Raw genomic sequence first — 10,304 nt, 5'->3', positions numbered from 1 at the left:
CGGCCCGCATCCCGATGGATTAAAAATTCATGGGGCGCATTAGGTTCGGTAAAATATGAATGCGCGGCGTTAAATTTTAATCGTAAATCAGAGCGCGGATACATGAGAGGCGACAGGGATTTCTCCCCTGGTGTCTGCGTGGGTCAGGCTGTGGGCGTGTGTGTATGTGTGCGTGTGTGTGTGTGTGTGTGTGTGTATGTGGGGGAAATCTCCTTTTATTTAGGACCGGGGGCTGCGCCCTCCCCTGCCGCCAGCATCCCTCTCGCCCCGGGGATCCGGCCGCGGATCGCGGCGCGCCTCTCGTCCGCGCCGAAATAGCCCAGACCCCAAAGAAACAAGCGAATGGGCAGCCCGGAGAGGGAAGCGCAGCGCTCGCTCGGCGGCGGGGCCGCGGGCAGGGCGCAGCGAGGCCAGCGCGGAGCGGCAGCGGGGGCTGCGCAGCTCTTGCGCGGCTTTTGCGCGGGCCGGCGGGGAGCGCAGCGGCGAGCGGCCGCGGCCGAGGAGCGGCGATGCCCGGCTGCGGGAGGATGTCCCGCGGCAGGGAAAGTTTCCTCGGCCGTCCCCGCCGCTGCCCCCCGCGCCCGGAGCCCGCTCCTGCCCCGTCCCGGGGCGCGCAGCGGCGAGGAGCGCCCGGCGCTGCGGAGCTGGCTTGTCAGCCGCGATTAAAGTCAAGATTAATTCATATTAACGATATGCATTCTCCGTTCTCCCCTGCGACAGCATGCATTAGGACAACGACCGCACGTAATTACCCTGCAGGCGGGAGGGGTTACACCCACGCCGCGGGGAGGTGCTGGCCCGCCGGATCCGGCCGCCGAAGTTGAGCCGCGGAGCGAGGCGCACGGAGCCCTCTCCCCGCTGGGCTGCCCGCCCCCGGACCTCCGCGCCTAGACGAGGCGTTTTCCTTCATTTTCCCCTTTTTTAATATTTTTTCTCTATTTTTTCCCCGGACGGGAATGATGCTCCCATCGCCCGCCGGGCCGCCGGAGAGCCCCCGGCGCGGCGCGGGGGGCAGCGGCTGCGGTCGGGGGGGGCAGAAGCTGGGGCAGGGGGTGCGGAGGTTGGGGTCGGGGGGGGCAGAGCCTGGGGTCGGGCCCTGCCGCCCCCCCCGGCCCTCCCCGGCCATCGCACGGGGTCCGGCGGCGAGGCAGAAAAGCTCGGCCGCGGACTTTGGTCAGGCGTTGGAGGGGCTCGGTAGTTTGGGCTAATTAGACAAGCCAAAAGGCTTTTGAAGATTAAGCAAATTGGACAACCCTTGTTAATTAGAACATAATTTAAAGTTTGAAATTATATCACTCATGAAGTAGCCTAATTAGTATGACGATATGTTAATAGCCTACCGAGACGCGAAGCGCGGAGGTTTGGCACGAACTCCTTAAAGGCTTGCAAGAAAATCCTCTTTCCTGCGTTGTCATTAATAAAAGATTTCTATAGACTTCAGCCTTTCAACGGTGACATACAATTTATAGTACACACAATGCATTAGCCCATAGTGCTGCTCAATTTTTTTACTATTATGAAAACTAATAAATTCGTCAAGCTGAATTAAGCATACAAATCAGATGAGGCATAACAGATTACATATTGAAGCGCTGTGTCTCCCGAGCCTAAATGAAATTTCAATCTAATAATTCCTTCCTGGCCCGGCCATAATTTGTTTAGAGATGTTGTTCTACTTCTTTCCAAGCGCTATTCGCACCATAATTAAATGATACTCAAGCTTTTAACTTTGATTTATTTCATTTCTCTGAGCTGGCGACAGTGAGAGCTGATACAATGCAATTTTTTTTTATTTCCCTTAAAATTACCAAGTCTGCTGTTTAGGTGAGGAATTAAACACCTAAGCACTTATTTTAACCTCCCTGGCGCACAGCGAAAATTCACGGAAACACACCCGGCCACCTTAACTAAACCCGACTTCCCCGATTCCCTTCCCTTTCTCTCTCTATATTTATTTTTTCCCCCCCTTTCGGCAGGGAAGTTGCCGGGACAGCGCTGCTCTTTGCAGGCGGACCCCCCCAGCCCCCGGGGGAGCCCCGGTGGCCGCTCCGCGCCTCCCCCCGGCGGCTCCCGGTCCGCGGCCGCTGCGCGCTGCGCATCCCCGGCTGCGAGCTCCGGAGGGAGCCCGGACGGGACCCTCCCCTCTCCCCTTTTATTTCACGCCTTTTATTTCCTAACGGAGGTCGGATTTGGGGGCGGCGAGGGCGGGGTGGGGGCGCTTTTTTCTTTTTCTTATTTTATTTTTTTAATTTTTGTTTTTAATTCCCCACCCTCCGTTTTCCTTCGCCCTCCCCTTTCCGGGAGGTGCGCGGCGCGGGGGGCACGCGTGGGCGTGGGCGCGGGGGCGGCGGCGGAGGGGAGGGGGCCGGGGCCGAGGAGGCAGGCGCGCAGGGCCCTCGGCGGGGAGCGGGGCTGCGGTGACAGCCGAGAGGGGAGGGGAGGGAGGGGAGCGAGTAAAACCCACCGGCGCGGCGCCGGGGAGGGCACTTGGCGAGCGGCGAGGGCCGGCGCCGGAGCGGAGGCGGCGGCGGCCGGCGGCGAGCGGCCGGGCGGGAGGCAGCCCCGCGCAAACCCCGCGCAAACCCCGCGCAGCCCCGGAGCATCCCCGGAGCATCCCTCACGCGTCCCCGGAGCCGCCTCTCCCGGCCGCCCTGCTGGGGGCCGTGAGGGATTTTTTTTTTTAATTTTTCCTTTTTTTAAAAAAAAATCTCGCTTTTTTTCTTTCCTTTTTTTTTTTTTTTTTTTCTTTCCGCGGGAGCGGTGTAGGCGGGGCTCCTGTGGCTTTTCCGGGGGGTCCGGGCCCCCGGGCCCCGCGCCCCTGCCCTCCTCGGCGGCGGCGAGCACGATGATGATGTCCCTGAGCAGCAAGCAGCCCTTCGGCCTCCCCCACGGCGGCGGCGGCGGCGGCGGCGGCCTCCACGAAGCCAAGTACTCGGCCCTGCACAGCGCCTCGCCCTGCCCCTCCGCCGCCGCCCCCGCCGCCAGCCCCCCCAGCAGCACCGGCACCGGCGGCTCCGCCGCTCGCGGCTCCGGCTCCGGCTCCGGCGGCGGCTCCGGCTCGGGCTCGGGCTCCGGCGGCGGCTCCGGCGGCTCCGGCGGCGCGGAGGCGATGCGGCGGGGCTGCCTGCCCACCCCTCCGGTAGGTGCCCGCCGCCCCGCTTTAAGGGGAGCCCCTCGGCGGCCCCCCGGAGCCGCCTGATGATTTTTTCATGGCCGCGCAGCAAATCACCCGGCGGCGCCGGGCCGCTCGCCCAACTTATGCATGCGCCGGGGCTCGGCGCCCCCATGAATTTTTATGACCTGGGGCCGCTGCGTGGGGCCGCCGGGGCGTGGGGCGGCCGGCGCGCGTGTGCATCCTCGTGTGCATCCTCGTGTGCGCGCGTGTGCGCGTGTGCCCGCCCGTGTGCGCGCCCGTGGCAGCCCGCGCGCCTCGCCCGCTCCCCTCGCTCCCCGTGCCGCTCCTTCTCCCGCTCCCCCCCCCATCCCCCCCCCCCTCCCCGTCCTTTCCTCCCCCCCCCCCCCCCCCGGATCTCTTTTTTAACATGCGGGGAAGGTTTTAGTGGCACGGCGGAGCGCGCGGGGAGGCGAATTCCCCGCTGAGCGGTATGTGCGCCTTCTATTTGCAATTGCAGAGCAATATATTCGGCGGTCTGGACGAGAGCCTGCTGGCCCGCGCCGAAGCCCTGGCAGCCGTGGACATCGTCTCCCCGAGCAAGAGCCACCACCACCACCCGCCGCACCACAGCCCCTTCAAGCCGGACGCCACGTACCACACCATGAACACCATCCCCTGCACCTCGGCCGCCTCCTCGTCCTCCGTGCCCATCTCCCACCCGTCCGCCCTGTCGGGCGCCCACCACCACCACCATCACCACCACCACCACCACCACCAGCCCCACCAGGCGCTGGAGGGGGAACTCTTGGAGCACCTGACGCCGGGGCTGGCGCTGGGGGCCATGGCGGGGCCCGACGGCGCCGTGGTCTCCACGCCGGGCCACGCTCCGCACATGGCCGGCATGAACCCCATGCACCCGGCGGCGCTGGGCATGGCCCACGGCCACGGGCTGCCGGCGCACATGGGCTGCGTGAGCGACGTGGACGCCGACCCCCGCGACCTGGAGGCCTTCGCCGAGCGCTTCAAGCAGCGCCGCATCAAGCTGGGGGTGACCCAGGCCGACGTGGGCTCGGCGCTGGCCAACCTGAAGATCCCGGGCGTGGGCTCGCTCAGCCAGAGCACCATCTGCCGCTTCGAGTCGCTCACGCTGTCCCACAACAACATGATCGCCCTCAAGCCCATCCTGCAGGCCTGGCTGGAGGAGGCCGAGAAGTCGCACCGCGAGAAGCTGGCCAAGCCCGAGCTCTTCAGCGGCGCCGAGAAGAAGCGCAAGCGGACCTCCATCGCCGCCCCCGAGAAGCGCTCGCTCGAGGCCTACTTCGCGCTGCAGCCGCGGCCCTCCTCCGAGAAGATCGCCGCCATCGCCGAGAAGCTGGACCTCAAGAAGAACGTGGTGCGCGTCTGGTTCTGCAACCAGCGCCAGAAGCAGAAGCGCATGAAGTACTCGGCCGGCATCTGACGGGCCGCGCCGCCCCGCGCCCACCCCGCGCCGCCGGGCCCCGGGACGGGCTCCGCAGGGGGCGCGGGGCCGGGGGCCGCCCCGGCCGGCAGGTACCGCCGCGGCCCGCTCCGGGGGGACGGGGGTCGGGGGGGGGGAGAGTTTTTTTTTTGGGGGGGGGGCCCCGCGCCCGCCCGGAGCCCGCTCGGGGGCTCGGGACCCAGACTGGAATCCAGAGTTGAGGCTCGCGCCGCGAGGGACGCCTCTAAAGTATTTTGATTTAAATAATAATAATGATAAAAAAAAAAACAGATGGCAGGGTTTTCTGCATTTACACTGCGTATTATAAATATATATATATATTTTTACTGTGGTTACTACCCCCACCCCCCCCACCCCGTCCTCCTCGGGAGTTGTAGCGCTCGGGGAAGGAGCCGACCCCGCTGTGTTCACTGGTCTCCAAAAGCTGTTATTAGATTGCCGCCAAACAGCCCCTTGTAAATTATTAATTTCTCTCTCTAGCAACTTCATTTCGTGCTCATTCGAGTTAATTGCACCTCTTTAATCTAAGTCTTGGTAAAAGTAAAAAAAAAAAAAAAGGAAAAAAAAAAAGGGTAGTGAGAATCAAACATTTTGTGTTGGTAGGATTTCTGAACGTGAGCTTCTCGCCTCGCCTCCCGACCGTCCCTTTCGGCCGGCTGTAAATTGCCCCGCAGCGCCCGGCCCGACCCCAGCCGCTCCCTCCCTCCTCCTGCCCTCGTTTTCCGCGTCGCACAGAGATTTGGGGGCACGGGGGGGACCCCGGCTCGCCCCCTCCTCGCCTCACCCCCGGAGCTGGGGCGCACCGCCCCGAGCCGCCCCGGCCCCGTTATTTCTCCGCCAGCCCCGTACTGACGCGGGCCGCCGGGCGCTCGCCGCCTTTCACGGCCGTGCCCGGCCGCGGAGGGGTGGCCCCCTTTTTTTTGGGAGGTGTCTCCGCGGGGAAGCCGTGTGCGGGGCAGGGCGCGGGGCTGCGCGGTGCCGCTGCTCGGGGCGCTGCAGGGCGAGGGGGGGGCGCGGGCACTGCCCGCTCCCGGCCGCCTGTAAATAGTGGGGGTGGGCGCGCACCTGGACCTCCTCGTACAGATTTCGCTGTATTGCTGTTCTAGCTGAGACTGCCGCCAGTCTTGAGTCCTGTACATGACCCGATTTCGTTGCTTTGGTTCGCTTCCCTTTTTTATTTTTATTTATTTTTATTTTTTTTCCCTTTCCGTTTTTCTATTTATTTATTTATTCGGTCAATAGGTTTATTTATTCTAGTCCTGTACCGCGTTATTTTTAAATGGTGTTGAATCGTCTTTCATTAAAAAAAGAAAAAAAAAAAAAGATTTTAACGTTTTACTGGCACGGCGCGTTTGCTGCTTCTTTCTGCCCCCCCCTACCCCATCCGCTCCCCTTTTCCCATCGAAATCCAATCCCGCAACCTGCGGCCGGGGGCAGGGGGGGGACGAGCGCGGCGGGGACGCGCTCCCGACCCCCCCACACACCCCCGACCCCCCCTGACCCCCCCTCGGCCAGCTCCGCGCCCCCGCCCCGCCCCGGGGGCTCGAGGGGGACACGCGGGGGACCCCCGGTCCCCTCCGGCCCCGCAGCCTGCGCGGCTCCTTCTGGCGTCGCGAACCAAAAAATTATCGATAAATATTTCTCTATAAATAAAGCGGGGAAAAGGGGGAAAAAATAAAAAAGTGCTTTCACCGTGCGGCGCTCACAAAAGCCGGGGAAACCCGACGCCGGGCAGGGAGGGGAGCGGAGATGCTCCGCAAAGCGCTCGTAAATATTCATCTTTCCGCCCTGCCACCAGCTCCAGCTGCAGCTTCAAAGCCGCCCGGGCACGGCGAGGTGCCCCCAAGGCCCCCCCGACCCCCCCCCGACCCCTCCGAGCCCCCCCGGGCCCCGCAGCCCCCGGCTCCTGCCGTGGCGGTGTCGGCGCCTTCCCCTGCCCGCAGCCCCCGCCGGGCTGTTGGGGATGGGAGCGGGGATTTCGGGTCGAGGGGGTCCGAGGGTGGTCCGAGGGGGGTCGGGGGGTCGAGGAGGGGGGGCAGGCGCTGTCCTGGCGCTGAGCCCCGCGGCGGAGCGGGCCGGGATCACGCAACCCCGCGGGCGCGGAGGGGCTGCGGGAGGGAGGCGGGGGGCGGCGGGGCCGGGGCCGGGGGGGCCGGGGCTGCCCCCGGGGGGAGGCAGCGGCTGGGGGGGGACCCGGGGGGACCCCCGGAGCCCAGAGGCGGCCGCGGGGACAGACGTCGGGCGGGCAGCGGGCTCCGCCGCCTCGCTGCGCCCTGCTCGGCGAGCCGCTCACTTCGAGGCTATTAGGGGCGAATTAATAAATTACACAGCGAATTATTAAATCCAGATAATTACAAGGAATAAGTAAGTAATCATTAGTTATCTCAGCTAATTACTGAGGGTCAGAGCGAGCGAGGAGGCGAAATCCTCCTCGGGAATTGAAATTAACTTTGCACGGGGAGTCTCCGCTTGACATCCCCCGTCTGCAGGCACACGGCGGCTCCCCTGCGAGCCGGGCTTCCCGTTTAACGCGGGGAGAATGGAAATAAAATTAAGCGGCGAGGTGATAAGAGGCAGCCGCTCAGAAAGCAGACGCCTTTCGTTTGTGTTTTTTTTTTTTTTTTTTTTAATTTTTATTTTTTCCCCACCTTTCGCCGCCCGGAGCCCCCCGGCCGCGGCGCAGGCAGCGGGGAGGCAGCGGCGGGGCGGAGGCTGCCGGAGCCCCCCGGCCTCGGAGCGCTTTGTTTTGGGAGACAATGAGCTGCCGGCCCCGCGGGGAGCCCCGGCCCTCTCCGCCGCTCCTCGGCCGCCGCTCCCCGGCAGCCCCCGGCCGTCCCCTGCCCCGGCCGGGAGCGGCCCCGAGCCGCCGGGCGCGCTCCGGGAGGGCGAAGCTGCCGGCGTCCTCCTCGCCTTTATCACTCGCAATTAGGCGGACGGTCTTCCCCCTCTTCCCTCGCTCCAGTCTGGGATGATAATTAAAATTTAATGAAGCCTGGGAGTAGCGGAGCTCTGCCTGGGGACCGCGGGATGGAATATTTTAACTGTACGTTTACACCAAGTGTCTGGCTTCAAAGACGTGACTGCTTTTAATCTCGAATTAGAAAACCACAGACCTGAAATTAAATATTAGCCACCCTCGGCTCCCCTGCCTTCCCGGCACGCTGTCACGGCCGCGTCTCCCTGCCCTGCCCCACGACACACCGCCCCGCTCCCCAATTACCCTGTCGTTAATAATAGATGGCTTTGCCAGGGCGCGGTATTCCGGGCCTCGCCGATTTTTTTTTTCCCTCCCCCCCCCCCATTTTTTTTTTTTAATAGGGTTAATGCAATATTAATTGCTGGCGGCTGCTATAAGAGCGCGCCGCGTTTTTCCAGGGACAAATCGCCGGAGCGGGGCAGCCGGCGCGCGGGGAGGAGGCGGAGGCGCAGCCCCGGGGCCGCGCAGGGTGAGTGGGGGCCCGCCGCGCAAATCCCGCGGGGGGGGGGTGCGTGTGCGCCCCCCCGGGGAACGCGGGTGGTTGGTGCGGGAGCCGTGGCGGGGGCACCCCGCAACTGTCCCCGCTGTCCGGGCAGGAGGGGCGCCCGGAGGATGAGGAGGAAGAGGAGGCCGGGCAGCTGGGAGGGGAGCCAGGGGAGGGATGGGGAGAAAATCCCCGAGAAAACTCCGCGTGGTCGCGGCCGGGACCCACCCCCCCCCCGGCGGGGCTGCTCACAGCGCCGGGAGAGCCCCCGGTGCCTCCTCGCCTCCCCCGGGGCTGGGCCCGCCGCCGGCACTTGTTGCCGGAGCGAAAAAAAAAAAAGAAAAAACGAAAAAAAAAAAAAGGAGAAAAGAAGAAAGAAACGGCAACGCCAACATCTCGCTCCCCTGGCTCAAAATCCCGAAGAAAAACGGCAGGGGACGAAAAATGCGTCCCGGGCAGCTGGGCCCTGCCCCAGGAGGAGCCTTCGGCCTCCTCCTCCTGCGGGGCTCCCGTCGGGCGGGGGCGGTGGGGCCGTGCCGCGGGGAGCGGCGCAGTTTCCGCGCAGTTTCCGCGCAGTTTCCGCGCTCCCCGCCCGGCGTCGCGCAGCGCAGCGGGTCCGGCCTCGCCTCCCCGCTTATCCGGAGCGGGCTCATTTCCATAAAGTCCTTAAGGCAAATAACTGTTGGGGCTCTAATTTATATCTGATCGAAAATTAGCCGTCATTATGCGCTCCATTAGCAGCGTCTTTAATGTGCTTCTAAGCACCATTTGTCAAGCGGCTTGTTAATATCCTTCAAGTCTTTAAAGTTGAGAGCTCATTAAGGAGCGCGCTCCCTTATTGATGGCATTTAGATGAGTTTGGGGGAAGGAGCGGGCAGGGGCCGGGCCCCCCCGGACCCCCCCGCCCACCAAGGCCTCGGGGCTGGGGGCTCGGGGACCCCCCCGGGGGGCCGTGGCTCCGCTTTCGGGGTGCACCAAACGCCCCCCCCCCAGGGAGCGGCCTCGGGAGCATCCGAGGCTCTCCCCCAAATCCTCACCTCCTGCCCCCCCCCCGGGCTGCTTGCGGGGAGCCCCCCGCGCCCCCCCGCCGCCTTCCGCGGGCTTCCCCCGGGCGAAAGCAATAACGCGGTAATGAGAGTGCTAAGGAGGGCTGCGGGGGGGCGGCGCTGACAGCCGGGCCCCGCCGAGCCCCCCCCGGTGCTGCCCCCGGGGACACCCGTGGGAGCCTTTGTCCCCCCCCGGGCCCGGGGCTGGGGGCACCCGGGGGCACCCCCGTCTGCGCAGTTGGCCCCCGAAGAGGTTTCGGTGCGGTGGGTCCGGCTGGGGAGCTGCTGCCCCGGTGGCAGCTCGCCGGGGTGTAAGTTTCGCCCCCTGCCTTTCTGTCCCAAAGCTGTCTCGCGCTGAGCGCTCGGATCCCAAGCCTAAACTTCTCGTGGCATATTTATGCGGCTGACATTTTCATTCGCTCCCTTATTTCTTTATTTAGTTTTGCCAAACGCGTCAGCCGCGAGGCTCCGGTGCCGGTGTGCCGGGGGGGCCGTGCACACACCCGGCAGTGCCACCGTACGCAGCTGCGGGCCCGCTGCCAGAGCAGGGGCACGGCGTGGATGAGAGCGGGCAGAAAAGGGGGAAAAATGCACCAGAGGTGAGTGACAGGGTATTTAACCCCGTGTCCCAGTGGACTGGATGCTTTGCTTGCTTTCTTCTTCTTTTTTTTTTTTTTTTTTTTTAAGACTTTTCCCAGAGTTTTACGTTTTTATCTGGGCCTTCACATCAATTCCCTGCTTCTGCCCACGGCAGCAGCAGCACCAGGGCTCCTCACGGCTCTCAGTGCCCTGGGCGCCTGGGGGAGCTGCTTGCCCTCCTTCCAGCAGGGGATGGACGAGGAACCACGAAGAACCCTTCCAGCCCCCAGCAGAGCACCCAGAGCAGGGGCCCGACCCTGCCGCACCTGCCCCACGCCTCCAGGCAGCTGAGCCCCCCAGGTTGGGTTTGGCAGTGGGGGCGACGTGCCCAACCCCGTGCCCAGGCACAGCACGGGCTGGTGCCCGTCCCCACGGCAGCACAGCTCCCCGCGTCACAGCCCGGCCCACGGCGGGGAGGCCGAGCAGCGCTGGAGCCGAGGAGGCCCGTTTCCCCTCGGATTCACATCTTCTGCTTGTATTCTCGGGTGTCCAATAAGGCACAAACTCTGACCCCTGCTCTTCTTGGGGATGGGGCATTAATAAAATCTCTTGCCTGGGGCAGG

At 64.2% G+C, this 10,304-nt stretch overlaps 1 protein-coding gene across 1 annotated transcript; it reads left to right on the top strand.

Annotated features, from left to right (window-relative positions):
- The first annotated feature begins 1,841 nt into the window (after nucleotides 1-1,841).
- Nucleotides 1,842-4,704, top strand: POU4F2 (POU class 4 homeobox 2). Its single transcript, XM_083833633.1, has 2 exons — nucleotides 1,842-3,139; nucleotides 3,633-4,704. The coding sequence occupies exons 1-2, from the start codon at nucleotides 2,846-2,848 to the stop codon at nucleotides 4,572-4,574; spliced, it is 1,236 nt and encodes a 411-aa protein (XP_083689759.1). The 5' UTR covers nucleotides 1,842-2,845; the 3' UTR covers nucleotides 4,575-4,704.
- The last annotated feature ends 5,600 nt before the right edge of the window (nucleotides 4,705-10,304 follow it).

Source organism: Anser anser (genome assembly GCF_964211835.1).
Source record: "Anser anser genome assembly, chromosome: 4".
NCBI classification, from domain to species: Eukaryota; Metazoa; Chordata; class Aves; order Anseriformes; family Anatidae; genus Anser; species Anser anser.
The sequence above is the reverse complement of the archived record's forward strand: the minus strand, read 5'-3'. Positions and strand labels throughout refer to the sequence as shown.

Coding starts and splice junctions, on each gene's coding strand:
- POU4F2 (XM_083833633.1), top strand. CDS start 2,846: ATGATGATGTCCCTGAGCAGCAAGCAGCCCTTCGGCCTCCCCCACGGC. Junction 3,140..3,632: donor GCTGCCTGCCCACCCCTCCG/GTAGGTGCCCGC, acceptor TTGCAATTGCAG/AGCAATATATTCGGCGGTCT.